The 21,048-nt window shown below is 46.3% G+C and overlaps 1 protein-coding gene across 2 annotated transcripts in view; it reads left to right on the top strand.

Moving 5' to 3' along the window:
* LOC139573228 (phospholipid-transporting ATPase ID-like) overlaps nucleotides 1-20,997 on the top strand; it is an 81,843-nt gene extending 60,846 nt beyond the window's left edge. For both annotated transcript variants that reach the window (XM_071396460.1, XM_071396459.1), the window contains 8 exons: nucleotides 2,361-2,625; nucleotides 3,317-3,500; nucleotides 4,145-4,368; nucleotides 5,068-5,151; nucleotides 5,243-5,488; nucleotides 6,243-6,512; nucleotides 16,049-16,627; nucleotides 16,822-20,997. In XM_071396460.1, the coding sequence (XP_071252561.1) occupies nucleotides 2,361-2,625; nucleotides 3,317-3,500; nucleotides 4,145-4,368; nucleotides 5,068-5,151; nucleotides 5,243-5,488; nucleotides 6,243-6,512; nucleotides 16,049-16,627; nucleotides 16,822-16,920 (1,951 nt within the window). In that variant the 3' untranslated portion in view covers nucleotides 16,921-20,997. The remainder of the gene's footprint in view (nucleotides 1-2,360; nucleotides 2,626-3,316; nucleotides 3,501-4,144; nucleotides 4,369-5,067; nucleotides 5,152-5,242; nucleotides 5,489-6,242; nucleotides 6,513-16,048; nucleotides 16,628-16,821) is intronic.
* Nucleotides 20,998-21,048: the final 51 nt, after the last annotated feature.

The raw sequence follows: 21,048 nt of genomic DNA, 5'->3' as shown, positions 1-21,048 counted from the left end.
ATCTATCTCTCTATTCCTCCCTCTATCCACCTATCTCTCTATTCCTCCCTCTATCCATCTATCTCTCTATTCCTCCCTCTATCCATCTATCTCTCTATTCCTCCATCTATCTCTCTATTCCTCCCTCTATCCATCTATCTCTCTATTCCTCCCTCTATCCATCTATCTCTCTATTCCTCCATCTATCTCTCTATTCCTCCATCTATCCATCTATCTCTCTATTCCTCCCTCTATCCATCTATCCTCTATTCCTCCCTCTATCCATCTATCTCTCTATTCCTCCCTCTATCAACTATCCTCTATTCCTCCACCTATCCATATATCTCTCTATTCCTCCCTCTATCAACTATCCTCTATTCCTCCACCTATCCATATATCTCTCTATTCCTCCCTCTATCAACTATCCTCTATTCCTCCCTCTATACATATATCTCTCTATTCCTCCCTCTATACATCTATCTCTCTATTCCTCCCTCTATCCATCAATCTCTCGATTCTCCCTCTATCCATCTATCTCTATATTCCTCCCTCTATCCATCTATCCTCTATTCTCCCTCTATCATCTATCCTCTATTTTCCCTCTATCTAACTATCCTCTATTCCTCCCTATATCCATCTATCCTCTATTCTCCCTCTATCATCTATCCTCTATTCTCCCTCTATCTAACTATCCTCTATTCCTCCCTATATCCATCTATCCTCTATTCTCCCTCTATACATCTATCTCTCTATTCCTCCCTCTATCTATCTATCTCTCTATTCCTCCCTCCATACATCTATCTCTCTATTCCTCCCTCTATCCATCAATCTCTCGATTCTCCCCCTATCTATCTATCTCTCTATTCCTCCCTCTATCCATCTATCTCTCTATTCCTCCCTCTATCCATCTATCCTCTATTCTCCCTCTATACATCTATCTCTCTATTCCTCCCTCTATACATCTATCTCTCTATTCCTCCCTCTATCCATCTATCCTCTATTCCTCCCTCTATCCATCTATCTCTCTATTCCTCCCTCTATCCAATAATCTCTCGATTCTCCCTCTATCCATCTATCTCTCTATTCCTCCCTCTATCTATCTATCCTCTATTCCTCCCTCTATCCATCTATCTCTCTATTCCTCCCTCTATCCATTTATCTCTCTATTCCTCCCTCTATCCATCTATCTCTTTATTCCTCCCTCTATCCATATATCTCTCTATTCCTCCCTCTATCCATTTATCTCTCTATTCCTCCCCCTATCTCTATATTCCTCCCTCTATCCATCTCTCTCTATTCCTCCCTCTATCCATCTATCTCTATATTCCTCCCTCTATCCATCTATCTCTCTATTCCTCCCTCTATCCATCTATCTCTATATTCCTCCCTCTATCTATCTATCCTCTATTCCTCCATCTATCCATTTATCTCTCTATTCCTCCCTCTATCCATCTATCTCTCTATTCCTCCCTCTATACATATATCTCTCTATTCCTCCATCTATCCATCTATCCTCTGTTCCTCCCTCTATCCATCTATCTCTCTATTCCTCCCTCTATCCATTTATCTTTCTATTCCTCCCCCTATCTCACTATTCCTCCCTCTATCCATCTATCTCTCTATTCCTCCCTCTATCCATCTATCTCTCTATTCCTCCATCTATCCATCTATCTCTCTATTCCTCCCTCTATCCATTTATCTCTCTATTCCTCCCTCTATCCATCTATCTCTCTATTCCTCCCTCTATCCATCTATCTCTCTATTCCTCCCTCTATCCATCTATCTCTCTATTCCTCCCTCTATCATCTATCAGGGTGAGACATACACACACACACACACACACACACACACACACACACACACACACACACACACACACACACACACACACACACACACACACACACACACACACACACACACACACACACACACACACACACACACACAAACACACACACAAACTAGAGCTGGCTATTTAAAACTAGGATAAACTAAACCTTTCCTTTCCCTCACTTTTCTCTCTCTGTCTGTCCCTCTCTTTCCTTTTTCTGTCTCCCTGTCTCTCTCTTTCTGTCTCTCTATTTCTCTCTCTCTTTCTGTCTCTCTATTTCTCTCTCTCTTTCTGTCTCTCTCTTTCTGTCTCTTTCTCTCTCTCTCTTTCTGTCTCTCTCTTTCTGTCTCTCTCTTTCTGTCTCTCTCTCTGTCTCTCTCGCTGTCTCTTTCTGTCTCTCTCGTTCTGTCTCTCTCTCTGTCTCTCTCGCTGTCTCTTTCTGTCTCTTTCTTTCTGTCGCTCTCTGTTCAGTGTATTAATCAACTATTCACCCTCATCTCTTTGTCCTGTCCTGTCATTTCTCCTCCCTCATTCTCTTTCTCTTCAGGAGAGCGAGGGAGAGGATGATAGAGTTTGCCCGTACAAGAGAGGGAGGAAAGGAGGAGGGGATAGCGGGATGGGGCGAGGCCTGTTCTCTGGGGAATGGGTTTGGGGGAGACGGGGGAGGAGAGGGGAGAGAGTGGCCCTCCGTGGGGGACAAACAGCAGCAATGTCCCCCTCCCCCTGGCCCTCCCGCCCCTCGACCCCCCTCCTCCACCACACTAGACTCCATATCTGGAGAGTTCGCCCTCGTCATCAACGGACATAGCCTGGTGAGACGACACACACACTCACACCAATGATGTATTTAAGCCCTGTATTGCTGTTGCTATGTAATGGCCAACGAGAGGCTTTGATGCCACTGGTCAGCCATACTGGCACTGCCCAGATGGAGCAGTCTTCCATTGGAATGAATGGAATTGTACAGTATTTCAATTAAATGGACAAAATTAAAGTTGTACATTTTTTCAAGGTAAAGTTACATGTATTTAAGTGTTTTTGTTGAAGTGGGGACAGTAAAATTAGTACTTTTTAAAAAGTATACTTGTTTTTATATATGTATTTTTTATGTTTATCTCACATAATATAATTTAAAAGTCTGCATTAAGGTGTCTGTAATAGAATAAACATGACAAAAACAAATGTAGAAATTAATAAATGCATTTCTTTACCTTCCTAAATGTGTTTTACACTGGTGAGGGAGAGCCAAGATGGAGGCGCGGTGGCTTCAAAACAGCTGCCTTAGTAATCTAGGGGATATATAACTCATTAGATATACAAACACCACGACACTGGACACACTACTTGTGCAATAGAAAACATGTCAACATGGCGCTCATAACAAATCTAAAATATCCAAACAAGTTCTCCTTCCCTTACCCTCCCTCCCTCCCTCCCTCCCTCCCTCCCTCCCTCCCTCCCTCCCTCCCTGCCTCTCTCTCTCTCTCTCTCTCTCTGTGTCAGGCCCATGCGTTGGAGGCTGATATGGAGGGGGAGTTTGTGTCAACAGCGTGTGTCTGTAGAGCAGTGATCTGCTGCAGGGTCACTCCTCTACAGAAAGCCCTGGTGGTGGAGCTCATCAAGAAACACAAGAAAGCTGTCACCCTGGCCATAGGAGACGGGGCTAACGATGTTAGCATGATCAAGAGTAAGTTAGAGAGAGAGAGGGATTGAGGAGAGGATGGAGGAGGAGGGTTGGAGGAAGGGAGAGTGACACAAGTGCTTGGCAAAGATGACAGAGATGGGTAGAGATGGGAAGAATTGAGAGATAAGGGGAACGAGGAGATATATTGAAGCAAAGTGCCCTGGCAGCACAGTCTATTTGTAAGGTCATGGAAAGTCCCCAGAATCCCCACTGTATTTGTTTGTGTGTAGTTCTCTCTCCTTACGTCCTCTTTTCTCACGCCTCACCATGCCTTTCACAATTGTGTGTATGTATGTGTGTGTGCATGCATGCATGCATGCACGTGTGTGTATGTTTGTGTGCACGCATACAAGTGTGTGAGTGTGTGTGTGTGTATGAAAAGCAGAAGAGAGGAGGCCTCTGAGGGAGGAGAGGTCCATGTGGTTTCACATCCTGTTTTCTGGACATTACTCAACCTGTGAGCGATTACTCAACTTGTTGACTGGTTACCAAACCTGAATCTGAGGGAAGAGCATAGCAGGCTTCTGTGCCAGCCCAGCACTAACACCCCTGATAATTACACTTTTCAATTGTCTACAGTTACTCCCTGTCCTTGTCTCCTCTCCTATATCCTATATGAAGTGTCTGTATTTCTCCCCCCCTCCCAGCGGCTCATATAGGAGTGGGCATCAGTGGTCAGGAGGGCATCCAGGCAGTGCTGGCGTCTGACTACTCCTTCTCCCAGTTCCGCTTCCTCCAGCGCCTGCTGCTGGTCCACGGACGCTGGTCCTACCTCCGCATGTGTCGCTTCCTCTGCTACTTCTTCTACAAGAACTTTGCCTTCACCATGGTGCACTTCTGGTTCGGCTTCTTCTGTGGCTTCTCTGCCCAGGTGAGAGGTCAGGGGTGAGGGATCAGGAACGGTGGTTTAGAGGTGAGGGGTAAAGGGTTTTATAAGTTGGGTTGAGGTAAATAATTTTGACTTCACTGTCAAAAAAACATGTTAGGGGTGTTTAGGAGGAACTATAAGGGTTGAAGTGAAGACTCATGGGGCATGATGTTATATTGGGGCTTAAATGGGGTGAGGTTGTCGTTCTTACTGTGTGTGTGTCTCTCTCTCTCTCTCTCTCTCTCTCTCTCTCTCTCTCTCCCTCTCTCTCTCTCTCTCTCTCTCTCTCTCTCTCTCTCTCTCTCTCTCTCTCTCTCTCTCTCTCTCTCTCTCTCTCTCTCTCTCTCTCTCCCTATCTCTCTCTCTTTCTCTCTCTCTCTCTCTCTCTCTCTCTCTCTCTCTCTCTCTCTCTCTCTCTCTCTCTCTCTCTCTCTCTCTCTCTCTCTCTCTCTCTCTCTCTCTCTCTCTCTCTCTCTCTCTCCCTCTCTCTCTCTCCCTATCTCTCTCTCTCTCTCTCTCTCTCTCTCTCTCTCTCTCTCTCTCTCTCTCTCTCTCTCTCTCTCCCTCTCTCTCTCTCTCCCTATCTCTCTCTCTCTCTCTCTCTCTCTCTCTCTCTCTCTCTCTCTCTCTCTCTCTCTCTCTCTCTCTCTCTCTCTCTCTCTCCTCTCTCTCCCTCTCTCTCTCTCTCTCTTTCTCTCTCAGACAGTATATGATCAGTACTTCATCACTCTCTATAACATCGTCTACACGTCTCTCCCCGTGCTGGCCATGGGAATATTTGACCAGGTGAGTCTCCCAAGCACACGCAACGCACTCTGCCTCTGTACCCTTTGACCCCTGACCCTTGACCCCTGGTTGTTCCTCTTTCCCTCTGTAGGACGTCCCAGAGCAGCGTAGTCTGGAGTATCCCAAGCTGTATGAGCCAGGTCAGCTTAACCTGCTGTTCAACAAGAGAGAGTTCTTCATCTGTATAACCCAGGGTATCTACACTAGTGTTGTGTTGTTCTTCGTACCCTACGCCATCCTGTCCCACGGAACCCAGGGCACCGGGGAACCCCTCGCTGACTACCAGACCTTTGCTGTTACCACGGCCACCGCCCTGGTGATCGTGGTCAGTGTGCAGGTGAGCGGGGGGAAGACTGTATTATCCACTTCCTGTAGGCAACATGTTTGAAGGTTTGCTACATATGATAAAGCGGGTAGTTTGGGTCGTGTGTATATTAGACAATACACCACGGTATTACGCAAAAAGACTTGTTTACTGTTCTAATTATGTTGGTAACCAGTTTATAATAGCAATAAGTCACCACAGGGGTTTGTGGTAATGGCCAATACACCACGGCTAAGGGCAGTTCTTATGCACGACGCAATGCAGAGTACAGCCTGGATACAGCTGTTAGTCATGGTATATTGGCCATATACCACAACACCCCGAAGTGTCTTATTATTATTATATACGGTCTGATATACACCGGCTTTCAGTACAAACTGGGTGGTTAGAGCCCTGAATGCTGATTGGCTGAAAGCCGTGGTATATCAGACCATATACCACAGGTATGATAAAACATGTATTTTTACTCTTCTAGTTACTCCACATTGTGTTGTGCCTAAGAACAGCCGTTAACTGTGGTATATTGACCATGCATAGTACCACAGCCTCTCACGCCTTATTGCTTAAATCTCTCTCTGCTGTGTGTGTGTGTGTGTGTGTGTGTGTGTGTGTGTGTGTGTGTGTGTGTGTGTGTGTGTGTGTGTGTGTGTGTGTGTGTGTGTGTGTGTGTGTGTGTGTGTGTGTGTGTGTGTGTGTGTGTGTGTGTGTGTGTGTGTGTGTGTGTGTGTGTGTGTGTGTGTGTGTGTGTGTGTGTGTGTGTGTGTAGATTGCCCTGGACACAGGCTACTGGACAGCCATCAACCATTTCTTTGTGTGGGGCTCTGTGGGCACCTTCTTCACCATCATGTTGGCTATGCACAGCCAGACTCTGTTCAGCATCTTTCCCAACCAGTTCCACTTCGTAGGCAGTGCCCAGAGCACACTGGTCCAGCCGCTGGTGTGGCTGACCATCGTCTTGGCCACAGTGATCTGCATCGTTCCAGTTCTGGCATTCCGATTCCTCAAACTGGACCTGAAACCACAGCTCTCTGACACGGTGAGAACAATATGCTTCTGGTCACACTCACAGCTCTCTGGCACGGTGAGAACAATATGCTTCTGGCCACACTCACAGCTCTCTGGCACGGTGAGAACAATACGCTTCTGGCCACACCCACAGCTCTCTGACACGGTGAGAACAATATGCTTCTGGTCACACTCACAGCTCTCTGGCACGGTGAGAACAATATGCTTCTGGCCACACTCACAGCTCTCTGGCACGGTGAGAACAATACGCTTCTGGCCACAACCACAGCTCTCTGACACGGTGAGAACAATATGCTTCTGGCCACACTCACAGCTCTCTGACACGGTGAGAACAATATGCTTCTGGTCACACTCACAGCTCTCTGACACGGTGAGAACAATATGCTTCTGGCCACACTCACAGCTCTCTGACACGGTGAGAACAATATGCTTCTGGCCACACCCACAGCTCTCTGACACGGTGAGAACAATATGCTTCTGGTCACACTCACAGCTCTCTGACACGGTGAGAACAATATGCTTCTGGTCACACTCACAGCTCTCTGGCACGGTGAGAACAATATGCTTCTGGTCACACTCACAGCTCTCTGACACGGTGAGAACAATATGCTTCTGGCCACACTCACAGCTCTCTGACACGGTGAGAACAATATGCTTCTGGCCACACTTCACACACACTGTACATTCCTCCTTGATCCAACACATCCTAATCACTGATCCTAATCACTGATCCTACTCACTGATCCTAATCACTGATCCTAATCACTGATCCTACTCACTGATCCTACTCACTGATCCTAATCACTGATTCTAATCACTGATCCTACTCACTGATCCTAATCACTGATCCTAATCACTGATCCTACTCACTGATCCTAATCACTGATTCTAATCACTGATCCTACTCACTGATCCTACTCACTGATCCTACTCACTGATCCTAATCACTGATCCTACTCGCTGATCCTAATCACTGATCCTAATCACTGATCCTACTCACTGATCCTAATCGCTGATCCTACTCACTGATCCTAATCACTGATCCTACTCACTGATCCTACTCACTGATCCTACTCACTGATCCTAATCACTGATCCTACTCGCTGATCCTAATCACTGATCCTAATCACTGATCCTACTCACTGATCCTAATCGCTGATCCTACTCACTGATCCTAATCACTGATCCTAATCACTGATCCTACTCACTGATCCTAATCACTGATCCTAATCACTGATCCTACTCACTAACACATTGGATAGGTGAAAACAGGAGTTAAACTCCAGATAGCATTCACCAATTGCCAGGCTGTCATTGTAAATAAGTATTTGTTCTTAGTTGACCTGCCTGGTAAAATAAAGGTAAAATAAAATAGTAATTCAGTCATGTGAAATCAGTGGAAGAGATGAAGAAAGGATGCTGGTTCATGACCACTTCTTTATGATCCTCTGTTCCTGTCTCAAAGTCGTTCAGTGCTCATCTACATCAGTCTGGCCTTCAGTCTGGCCTTCAGTCTGGCCTTCAGTCTGGCCTTCAGTCTGGCCTTCAGTCTGGCCTTCAGTATGGCCTTCAGTCTGGCCTTCAGTCTGATCTTCAGTCTGGCCTTCAGTCTGGCCTTCAGTCTGACCTTCAGTCTGGCCTTCAGTCTGACCTTCAGTCTGACTTTCAGTCTGACTTTCAGTCTAACGTTCAGTCTGTCAGCCATGCCACCTGTCTTCTCTCTATACTATTGTGATTCTGTCTGTTTGTCTCTTCATTGCTGTGACTGAAATCACTCCAATGTCCCCTAACTCTACCAATGATTAACTGTTTGTGCGTACGCCACCGCTCTCTGTATCCCGTCACATCTCTTCTCTGTAAATATTGACTCAGATCGAGTCTGTGTCTATCCTACAGACATGAATATACCTTAATGCCCTCTAGAACAGCTGTCCCTATCACCTTATAATACGTCATTATCACTAGGGTTTAATATTGTCCGAAAACATTCTACACGTTCTACACATCCTGCGAATATTGCAACCGTCCTGAAATAAATCTGACATAATTATACCACAGATAGAACAATGAGACAGATATTTCACAGGTTATGTAAATGTGAAATATCCGATTGGCGTTCCCACTCACTACCAAATATGGTAGTGAGAGGAAGCCAAGTGGCTGACAGTGGGAGAAAATGGAAGGAGATGGATTTTGGCCAACATTCTGCACATTTTCTCATCTTGGAAACATTTGACCTCAATACAGTTTTCTGTCCCCAAAACTAAAATCTGTTATGAACAGAGTGGACTACATTTTGTAGATTTTACCCTTTGCCAAAGTTATTAAAAATGGCATTGTTTAGAAGGAATGCAAAGGCTAATTGAGTTATTGCACAAGCTCACTCCACAGAGTAGGCGTTTCCTAATGGAAATATACAGATGTATGCTAGAACGAGCTAATAGGATCTCGCTAGCTTGTGCTTGGCTCTGCTCACCATTTTGCTTGTTCTGCCCACTATGACTCATTTGTTTCAATTGGAAAGACAGGATGTGGTCTATTTTGGTTTAGTTATAAAAAATGGAGAAATGTAAATGGAGAAATACGGACAGGAAACTAATGGTTTCTTGTTGTATTTGTCACAATTTATTCAACTCAAAGTTCTGTCAAAGTCACAACAAAATGTGTTGATGTAGCCTAAATGTAGGCGTAAAATATGATTAGGTTATTAGCCTACAGGCTAGTGAAAATGTTATTTGTTTTAGCTTACCCATAACTTTGACTGAAAGATGCCAGCCAGCTTGTTGGCTCTTTTCACTCCCCCTGGTCCTGGCTATCAGGGGGATTCAGAAGGTTGTGGTTTATAACCTGGACCTGGCTATCAGGGGGATTCAGAAGATTGTGGTTTATAGCCTGGACCTGGCTATCAGGGGGATTCAGAAGATTGTGGTTTATAACCTGGACCTGGCTATCAGGGGGATTCAGAAGATTGTGGTTTATAACCTGGACCTGGCTATCAGGGGGATTCAGAAGGTTGTGGTTTATGACCTGGACCTGGCTATCAGGGGATTCAGAAGGTTGTGGTTTATGACCTGGACCTGGCTATCAGGGGATTCAGAAGGTTGTGGTTTATGATCTGGACCTGGCTATCAGGGGATTCAGAAGGTTGTGGTTTATGACCTGGACCTGGCTATCAGGGGGATTCAGAAGGTTGTGGTTTATGACCTGGCTGTCAGGGGGATTCAGAAGGTTGTGGTTTATGACCTGGACCTGGCTATCAGGGGATTCAGAAGGTTGTGGTTTATGACCTGGCTATCAGTGGGATTCAGAAGGTTGTGGTTTATGACCAGGCTATCAGGGGATTCAGAAGGTTGTGGTTTATAACCTGGACCTGGCTATCAGGGGGATTCAGAAGGTTGTGGTTTATGACCTGGACCTGGCTATCAGGGGATTCAGAAGGTTGTGGTTTATGACCTGGACCTGGCTATCAGGGGGATTCAGAAGGTTGTGGTTTATGACCTGGACCTGGATATCAGGGGGATTCAGAAGGTTGTGGTTTATAACCTGGACCTGGCTATCAGGGGGATTCAGAAGGTTGTGGTTTATGACCTGGACCTGGCTATCGGGGGATTCAGAAGGTTGTGGTTTATAACCTGGACCTGGCTATCAGGGGGATTCAGAAGGTTGTGGTTTATGACCTGGACCTGGCTATCAGGGGGATTCAGAAGGTTGTGGTTTATGACCTGGACCTGGCTATCAGGGGGATTCAGAAGGTTGTGGTTTATGACCTGGACCTGGCTATCAGGGGGATTCAGAAGGTTGTGGTTTATGACCTGGACCTGGCTATCAGGGGGAGTCAGAAGGTTGTGGTTTATGACCTGGACCTGGCTATCAGGGGGAGTCAGAAGGTTGTGGTTTATGACCTGGACCTGGCTATCAGGGGGAGTCAGAAGGTTGTGGTTTATAACCTGGACCTGGCTATCAGGGGGATTCAGAAGGTTGTGGTTTATAACCTGGACCTGGCTATCAGGGGGATTCAGAAGGTTATGGTTTATAACCTGGACCTGGCTATCAGGGGGATTCAGAAGGTTGTGGTTTATGACCTGGCTATCAGGGGGATTCAGAAGGTTGTGGTTTATGACCTGGACCTGGCTATCAGGGGGATTCAGAAGGTTGTGGTTTATGACCTGGCTATCAGGGGGATTCAGAAGGTTGTGGTTTATGACCTGGACCTGGCTATCAGGGGATTCAGAAGGTTGTGGTTTATGACCTGGCTATCAGGGGGATTCAGAAGGCTGTGGTTTATGACCAGGCTATCAGGGGATTCAGAAGGTTGTGGTTTATAACCTGGACCTGGCAATCAGGGGGATTCAGAAGGTTGTGGTTTGTGACCTGGACCTGGCTATCAGGGGATTCAGAAGGTTGTGGTTTATGACCTGGACCTGGCTATCAGGGGGATTCAGAAGGTTGTGGTTTATGACCTGGACCTGGCTATCAGGGGGAGTCAGAAGGTTGTGGTTTATGACCTGGACCTGGCTATCAGGGGGAGTCAGAAGGTTGTGGTTTATGACCTGGACCTGGCTATCAGGGGGAGTCAGAAGGTTGTGGTTTATAACCTGGACCTGGCTATCAGGGGGATTCAGAAGGTTGTGGTTTATAACCTGGACCTGGCTATCAGGGGGATTCAGAAGGTTGTGGTTTATGACCTGGACCTGGCTATCAGGGGATTCAGAAGGTTGTGGTTTATGACCTGGCTATCAGGGGGATTCAGAAGGTTGTGGTTTATGACCTGGACCTGGCTATCAGGGGGAGTCAGAAGGTTGTGGTTTATAACCTGGACCTGGCTATCAGGGGGATTCAGAAGGTTGTGGTTTATGACCTGGACCTGGCTATCAGGGGGATTCAGAAGGTTGTGGTTTATGACCTGGACCTGGCTATCAGGGGGAGTCAGAAGGTTGTGGTTTATGACCTGGACCTGGCTATCAGGGGAGTCAGAAGGTTGTGGTTTATGACCTGGACCTGGCTATCAGGGGGAGTCAGAAGGTTGTGGTTTATAACCTGGACCTGGCTATCAGGGGGATTCAGAAGGTTGTGGTTTATAACCTGGACCTGGCTATCAGGGGGATTCAGAAGGTTGTGGTTTATAACCTGGACCTGGCTATCAGGGGGATTCAGAAGGTTGTGGTTTATGACCTGGCTATCAGGGGGATTCAGAAGGTTGTGGTTTATGACCTGGACCTGGCTATCAGGGGGATTCAGAAGGTTGTGGTTTATGACCTGGACCTGGCTATCAGGGGATTCCGAAGGTTGTGGTTTATGACCTGGCTATCAGGGGGATTCAGAAGGTTGTGGTTTATGACCAGGCTATCAGGGGATTCAGAAGGTTGTGGTTTATAACCTGGACCTGGCTATCAGGGGGATTCAGAAGGTTGTGGTTTATGACCTGGACCTGGCTATCAGGGGATTCAGAAGGTTGTGGTTTATAACCTGGACCTGGCTATCAGGGGGATTCAGAAGGTTGTGGTTTATGACCTGGACCTGGCTATCAGGGGGATTCAGAAGGTTGTGGTTTATAACCTGGACCTGGCTATCAGGGGGATTCAGAAGGTTGTGGTTTATGACCTGGACCTGGCTATCAAGGGGATTCAGAAGGTTGTGGTTTATGACCTGGACCTGGCTATCAGGGGGATTCAGAAGGTTGTGGTTTATGACCTGGACCTGGCTATCAGGGGGATTCAGAAGGTTGTGGTTTATAACCTGGACCTGGCTATCAGGGGGATTCAGAAGGTTGTGGTTTATGACCTGGACCTGGCTATCAGGGGATTCAGAAGGTTGTGGTTTATAACCTGGACCTGGCTATCAGGGGGATTCAGAAGGTTGTGGTTTATGACCTGGACCTGGCTATCAGGGGGATTCAGAAGGTTGTGGTTTATGACCTGGACCTGGCTATCAGGGGGATTCAGAAGGTTGTGGTTTATGACCTGGACCTGGCTATCAGGGGGAGTCAGAAGGTTGTGGTTTATAACCTGGACCTGGCTATCAGGGGGATTCAGAAGGTTGTGGTTTATGACCTGGACCTGGCTATCAGGGGGATTCAGAAGGTTGTGGTTTATGACCTGGAACTGGCTATCAGGGGGAGTCAGAAGGTTGTGGTTTATGACCTGGACCTGGCTATCAGGGGGAGTCAGAAGGTTGTGGTTTATGACCTGGACCTGGCTATCAGGGGGAGTCAGAAGGTTGTGGTTTATAACCTGGACCTGGATATCAGGGGGATTCAGAAGGTTGTGGTTTATAACCTGGACCTGGCTATCAGGGGGATTCAGAAGGTTATGGTTTATAACCTGGACCTGGCTATCAGGGGGATTCAGAAGGTTGTGGTTTATAACCTGGACCTGGCTATCAGGGGGATTCAGAAGGTTATGGTTTATAACCTGGACCTGGCTATCAGGGGGATTCAGAAGGTTGTGGTTTATAACCTGGACCTGGCTATCAGGGGATTCAGAAGGTTGTGGTTTATGACCTGGACCTGGCTATCAGGGGGATTCAGAAGGTTGTGGTTTATAACCTGGACCTGGCTATCAGGGGGATTCAGAAGGTTGTGGTTTATGACCTGGACCTGGCTATCAGGGGGATTCAGAAGGTTGTGGTTTATAACCTGGACCTGGCTATCAGGGGGATTCAGAAGGTTGTGGTTTATAACCTGGACCTGGCTATCAGGGGGAGTCAGAAGGTTGTGGTTTATGACCTGGACCTGGCTATCAGGGGGATTCAGAAGGTTGTGGTTTATGACCTGGACCTGGCTATCAGGGGGATTCAGAAGGTTGTGGTTTATGACCTGGACCTGGCTATCAGGGGGAGTCAGAAGGTTGTGGTTTATAACCTGGACCTGGCTATCAGGGGGATTCAGAAGGTTGTGGTTTATAACCTGGACCTGGCTATCAGGGGGATTCAGAAGGTTATGGTTTATAACCTGGACCTGGCTATCAGCGGGATTCAGAAGGTTGTGGTTTATAACCTGGACCTGGCTATCAGGGGATTCAGAAGGTTGTGGTTTATGACCTGGACCTGGCTATCAGGGGGATTCAGAAGGTTGTGGTTTATAACCTGGACCTGGCTATCAGGGGGATTCAGAAGGTTGTGGTTTATGACCTGGACCTGGCTATCAGGGGGATTCAGAAGGTTGTGGTTTATAACCTGGACCTGGCTATCAGGGGGAGTCAGAAGGTTGTGGTTTATGACCTGGACCTGGCTATCAGGGGGATTCAGAAGGTTGTGGTTTATGACCTGGCTACCAGGGGGATTCAGAAGGTTGTGGTTTATAACCTGGACCTGGCTATAAGGGGGATTCAGAAGGTTGTGGTTTATGACCTGGACCTGGCTATCAGGGGGATTCAGAAGGTTGTGGTTTATAACCTGGACCTGGCTATCAGGGGGATTCAGAAGGTTGTGGTTTATGACCTGGACCTGGCTATCAGGGGGATTCAGAAGGTTGTGGTTTATGACCTGGACCTGGCTATCAGGGGGATTCAGAAGGTTGTGGTTTATGACCAGGCTATCAGGGGGATTCAGAAGGTTGTGGTTTATGACCTGGACCTGGCTATCAGGGGGATTCAGAAGGTTGTGGTTTATGACCTGGACCTGGCTATCAGGGGGATTCAGAAGGTTGTGGTTTATAACCTGGACCTGGCTATCAGGGGGAGTCAGAAGGTTGTGGTTTATAACCTGGACCTGGTTATCAGGGGATTCAGAAGGTTGTGGTTTATGACCTGGACCTGGCTATCAGGGGATTCAGAAGGTTGTGGTTTATGACCTGGACCTGGCTATCAGGGGATTCAGAAGGTTGTGGTTTATGACCTGGACCTGGCTATCAGGGGGAGTCAGAAGGTTGTGGTTTATGACCTGGACCTGGCTATCAGGGGGATTCAGAAGGTTGTGGTTTATGACCTGGACCTGGCTATCAGGGGGATTCAGAAGGTTGTGGTTTATGATCTGGACCTGGCTATCAGGGGATTCAGAAGGTTGTGGTTTATGACCTGGACCTGGCTATCAGGGGATTCAGAAGGTTGTGGTTTATAACCTGGACCTGGCTATCAGGGGGAATCAGAAGGTTGTGGTTTATAACCTGGACCTGGCTATCAGGGGGATTCAGAAGGTTGTGGTTTATAACCTGGACCTGGCTATCAGGGGGATTCAGAAGGTTGTGGTTTATGACCTGGACCTGGCTATCAGGGGATTCAGAAGGTTGTGGTTTATGACCTGGACCTGGCTATCAGGGGGATTCAGAAGGTTGTGGTTTATGACCTGGACCTGGCTATCAGGGGATTCAGAAGGTTGTGGTTTATAACCTGGACCTGGCTATCAGGGGAGTCAGAAGGTTGTGGTTTATAACCTGGACCTGGCTATCAGGGGGAGTCAGAAGGTTGTGGTTTATGACCTGGACCTGGCTATCAGGGGGAGTCAGAAGGTTGTGGTTTATGACCTGGACCTGGCTATCAGGGGGATTCAGAAGGTTGTGGTTTATGACCTGGAACTGGCTATCAGGGGGATTCAGAAGGTTGTGGTTTATAACCTGGACCTGGCTATCAGGGGGATTCAGACGGTTGTGGTTTATGACCTGGACCTGGCTATCAGGGGATTCAGAAGGTTGTGGTTTATAACCTGGACCTGGCTATCAGGGGATTCAGAAGGTTGTGGTTTATAACCTGGACCTGGCTATCAGGGGGAGTCAGAAGGTTGTGGTTTATAACCTGGACCTGTCTATCAGGGGGATTCAGAAGGTTGTGGTTTATCATAACCTGCTCATTGTGGTCACTTTGTCACAGGGAACATATCAGATGTTCCACTAAACAAACAGACAAGGAAATAGGCCTAGTAGTGTAGGACAGCACAGCGGTTGATCAAATCCCTGCCAGTCTGACTAGTCCAGCCTGTCTACTCATTTTTGTTATTGTAACATCATGGAACAATGTTGCAAATGTCTATTTCCTCGAGAGCGTTTGTGGACACAATGTACCTACCATTTTGTTAACAGTGAGTATGGCTGGAGCTTTGTGAATGTGAGATGGAGATTGCCTTCAGTAACTGTGTCAACAGGTCGCGTGTAGCCTACACATGATAGTCAGCAATGCAGTTTATTGAAGTCATGCATGTAAGTGATGTATTCTATTGAGGACTATGTTGAGCAGGCCTATAGGCTAAATATGGTTGGCTGCTAGCGTTGTGATGACTGGTCTAGTGTAGGTTGTGAAACCAGGGAGTCGATATGTTCGGTTCATGCATGCAGCTATCGTGCATATTTACTATTTTTGCTCTAGTGCTGCATCATTAAAAAAATATATTTGTCTACAGGACCCGTCAATATTTTTCTCCCGAAACGGGAAGGAGCTTGTTCAGGAAGTCCCAGGATACCGGTCACCTGTATTAAACCCTACATATCCCTTTATACTAAGAAATAACACTCCTCTGTGTACTCTCTACCCTCTCCCTCGACCTCTCCCTTTCCCCCCTCTTCCCTCTCCCTCCCCTGCTCTCACCCCTCCCTCGCCCTCACCCCTCTCCCCCCTCCAGGTGCGTTACACCCAGCTGGTGCGTCAGAAGACGAGGAAGCCAGCGGGTCGATGCATGGGAGGAGTCAGGGGCGGGGTCGGGGGCGTGCCTGAGGGTCGTCTGGGGGCAAGGGGCGGGTCCAGGAGGTCAGGATATGCCTTTGCCCACCAGGAGGGCTTTGGGGAGCTCATCACCTCTGGGAAGAACATGAGACTGTCCTCCCTGGCCCTGGCCAACTTTGCCTCCAGACACAGCTCCAGCTGGATAGACACCCTGCGCAGAAAGAAGCACTCAAACACACATCCCCCGCAGAGCACCTCAGGAGAGAGCAGCCCGGCACCTAGCTATGTGTCGGGATCGGCTCCCCCCCTGTCCAATTCATCCTCTCTCCTGGGAGGGTCGCAGGATACTCCCCTGGAGGAGGGAACACACACGCTGCCTGTCATACTCCCACATGTGGCTTCTGGCCCTCCCACAAACACACCTCCAGCGTTAGCTCCAGCCCAGGTCCCCTCTGCTGACGCTCTCACCCCCACCTCGGTGAGGAGTCCTGGGGGAGACTCAGTTGGTGGCTGGAACCTTAGTCTGGGCGCTGTACAGGTGAGATACTGTCATCTTCTTTAATCTGTTTCTCACACACAACCTCACACACAACCTCACACACAACCTCACACACAACCTCACACACAACCTCACACACAACCTCACACACAACCTCACACACAACCTCACACACAACCTCACACACAACCTCACACACACAACAGTAACCGTCTGTTCCACCTGTCCTGCAGGATGCTCTATTTGGTTGGAGGGGGGGCGCCTCTCGCACCAGCGGAACCAGCAGCCCGGGACCTCCCCTTGTTCCCAAGGAAACCAACCACACCGTGTGAGACGGACAGACAGATGGACAGATGATAGAAAGAAGAAGGACAGGCTGTCATATCCCACTGGATTCTCTTGGAATACGTGAAGAAATACTACATTTGGAAGTTTGTAATACTGAAGTTGAAATGTTGGAATGGCACTCACCCTGGGTTAGGAAGAGATCCAAAGTGGCAGCCATTGTAGGCGGAAGGCATACACACCCATCAACACACACGGGCATTTGTATGACACTGTCGTTGCAATAGGGTTGGTACATATATGTATCCGTCTGAAAGATAGTGTGTGGTAGTTGTGATAGACATGCTCAGACTACCCACAACCCACTTCTCTGTCTTCTTCAACCAATGAGGCAGGCTGAAAGAAGCACTTCTTCATGCAAATGATGTAGCCATCTGCTGAAGAGCTTGGTACCACAGGGATCCGGAGAGAAACCCCGCTCCAACAACACCGCTGTGGTTCAGACATGACTATACTATTTATACAATGGATCATATGTCATAACATCATATCAGATTGGTTCAAAACAAAGTATTGAATTGAGTCTTTATGACAGAAGAGAGGTTCATTTGATCGTCAGAAAGGTGGTGAATTGAGTCTTTATGACAGAAGAGAGATTCATTTGATCGTCAGAAAGGTGGTGAATTGAGTCTTTATGACAGAAGAGAGTTTCATTTGATCGTCAGAAAGGTGGTGAATTGAGTCTTTATGACAGAAGAGAGATTCATTTGATCGTCAGAAAGGTGGTGAATTGAGTCTTTATGACAGAAGAGAGATTAATTTGATCGTCAGAAAGGTGGTGAATTGAGTCTTTATGACAGAAGAGAGATTCATTTGATCGTCAGAAAGGTGGTGAATTGAGTCTTTATGACAGAAGAGAGATTCATTTGATCGTCAGAAAGGTGGTGAATTGAGTCTTTATGACAGAAGAGAGATTCATTTGATCGTCAGAAAGGTGGTGAATTGAGTCTTTATGACAGAAGAGAGATTCATTTGATCGTCAGAAAGGTGGTGAATTGAGTCTTTATGACAGAAGAGAGTTTCATTTGATCGTCAGAAAGGTGGTGAATTGAGTCTTTATGACAGAAGAGAGTTTCATTTGATCGTCAGAAAGGTGGTGAATTGAGTCTTTATGACAGAAGAGAGATTCATTTGATCGTCAGAAAGGTGGTGAATTGAGTCTTTATGACAGAAGAGAGGTTCATTTGATTGTCAGAAAGGTGGTGAATTGAGTCTTTATGACAGAAGAGAGATTCATTTGATCGTCAGAAAGGTGGTGAATTGAGTCTTTATGACAGAAGAGAGGTTCATTTGATCGTCAGAAAGGTGGTGAATTGAGTCTTTATGACAGAAGAGAGATTCATTTGATCGTCAGAAAGGTGGTGAATTGAGTCTTTATGACAGAAGAGAGATTCATTTGATCGTCAGAAAGGTGGTGAATTGAGTCTTTATGACAGAAGAGAGTTTAATTTGATCGTCAGGAAGGTGGTGAATTGAGTCTTTATGACAGAAGAGAGATTCATTTGATCGTCAGAAAGGTGGTGAATTGAGTCTTTATGACAGAAGAGAGGTTCATTTGATCGTCAGAAAGGTGGTGAATTGAGTCTTTATGACAGAAGAGAGATTAATTTGATCGTCAGAAAGGTGGTGAATTGAGATGAAATAGCAGAATGAGTGGTTTTTATGATCAGCTGTTGTTAGACATAGTACTCCAATACACCTGTCTGTATCCAGCTGTTAACCAATCATAAACATGTCTTTAATAGGCCAAGTAATGCTGTCTACCTTCTCTAATAATGTATGACACAGTGTAAACCAATGCAATAGTGTAGAGCTGTCCCTCTAACCTGTACAGTCTGTATGAGGAATGTCTCTGGAACCTTATCAGTGGTCCTGGTGTTTGTATTCATGATTACATATTGCTGTGTCACCATGCCCAAAGGCTTAGTCAAACCAGACAGGCTGCACGATCCTACACTCTTATGGGTACATACTACTGTACATTCTCTATCTGTCTGCCTGACTGTCTGTCTGACTGACATTTTCACATATAGTCCGTCTGTTGTTTTAGCCAATAACTTGGCAGGACACTGAGGGGTTCAGTCAGCCAACCAATGACTGAAGAATGCAGGATGCTGTCCTTGCTGGAATGTTGTAGTATATGTCATCATAAGTTCATGGGCAGAGTTTCTGTGTTCACCATAGTTCTCAGTGAGAACGCCATTTTAACCTTACAGGACCAGCAAGACTCCTCTTCGTCATGTTCTTCTTCATCCTCCTCCACTGCACCATATTGGTGACCTGCTGCTGGGCCCACAGACAGAACTACAGTTATATCACAGACTCTGAGCCCTGCCTGTACTGGGCTTAAGAGAGAGGAGATGGACTTCTAACAAAAACCTGGACCTCCATGTTGCTCTATGGCGTCCATGTTGCTTTGGGGCGGACTGACTGAGGCGTTGTGAGAGACAATAGACAGTAAGGCCTCTATGGCGTCCATGTTGGTTTGGGGCGGACTGAGTGTGTGGGGAAAGTATGCTAATATGTGCTTATGCAGTCAGACAGTAACCTGTAGTTACCTAGAGACTGAGCTGGTCTAGGAACAGGAGAACGTGTTAATGAATGGAGGCTTGGGAGGGAGGGATCAGGGATATTATTATTAAGCCTTAATAAATCCACAGTAATGATGATCAACCCAATTCATCCCTCTACTAGGCATGTCATCATGTAACGTACTCCTTCTATACAGCAGGGGCAAACAAACCCAGTCCTCCAGGGCCACTGGAATGATGCTTTCACTGTTGTACTCTACAGCATACAGCTTCTGGTTAGAAAGATATAGGGTGAAACTAGGTGAGACAGCTGTTGTACTCTACAGCATACAGCTTCTGGTTAGAAAGATATAGGGTGAAACTAGGTGAGAGCTGTTGTACTCTACAGCATACAGCTTCTGGTTAGAAAGATATAGGGTGAAACCAGATGAGACAGCTGTTGTACTCTACAGCATACAGCTTCTGGTTAGAAAGATATAGGGTGAAACCAGATGAGGCAGCTGTTGTACTCTACAGCATACAGCTTCTGGTTAGAAAGATATAGGGTGAAACCAGATGAGACAGCTGTTGTACTCTACAGCATACAGCTTCTGGTTAGAAAGATATAGGGTGAAACTAGGTGAGACAGCTGTTGTACTCTACAGCAGTGGTATTCAAAGTCCAGGTTGTGAGTGAACTGCAGTTGGATCGCAGTAAAAAAAAACATTTTTTATTTTTTTAGGAACAAAAAATTAAGAGTACAGATTATTGTATGTGTCAACATAAAAACATTTTTGAGAAAGATAATTTGAAAAATAAAATGTATTTATTGTTTTCTTTTAATTTTGATAATAGATGAACATGTAATGAATTGAAGGTTATTTGTTGAATTTTCCGATTTTAAGGTTATGTTATTTGTTTTGGGGTGGCAAAAAAAAATTGTGAAGAAAAATGGCTTCCCCGGAAATTGTGTCCGGGAAAAATGGGGTCCCAGCTGAACAAGTTTGAATACCACTGTTCTACAGCATACAGCCTCTGGTTAGAAAGATTATAGGGTGAAAGCAGCACAAGCAGTCTCTGCTGGACCTGTCTCTCCCTGCTGTAGAGGGATCAAACCATCTGTAAGTCAGTGCAACACAATATCACACTCAATTTGTGCAAATATGTACAAAAAGAATTTCAGCACATTGTTTGCGTTTTTATGTGGCTTAATTTCTGTGAAAATACAAAAAAAATGCTTGAATAACTTTTAAAATATTGTTCCTAGGTTTTCCCCCAAAAAATGTATTTTCCTATGAATGAAGATGCACAAAAATGTGTCTTTTCACACGAATTAAGACACACAAAAATTCCCCAAAACACAAAATATGCTTAAATACTTTTTGTACATATTTGCACGAGTTGAGTGTGAGATTGTGTTGCAACGTGTTGTAAAGTGCTTGAATTGGGCCAGAACGCACTAGTACTGAGTATCGCACCTCAAATGTATTAACGTTACTGTTTTGAGTTTTGGCACCTCTTACAGAGTTTTGCATTAAAATATTATGGCGTTCTGCCAGTGGCACATAATTATTAACAGTAGGGGCACCCAAAATTAGTACTGTC

The sequence above is a fragment of the Salvelinus alpinus genome, chromosome 4, assembly GCF_045679555.1.
Source record: "Salvelinus alpinus chromosome 4, SLU_Salpinus.1, whole genome shotgun sequence".
In the NCBI taxonomy this organism is placed as follows: Eukaryota; Metazoa; Chordata; class Actinopteri; order Salmoniformes; family Salmonidae; genus Salvelinus; species Salvelinus alpinus.
This window is presented reverse-complemented; position numbering and strand designations above follow the sequence as displayed.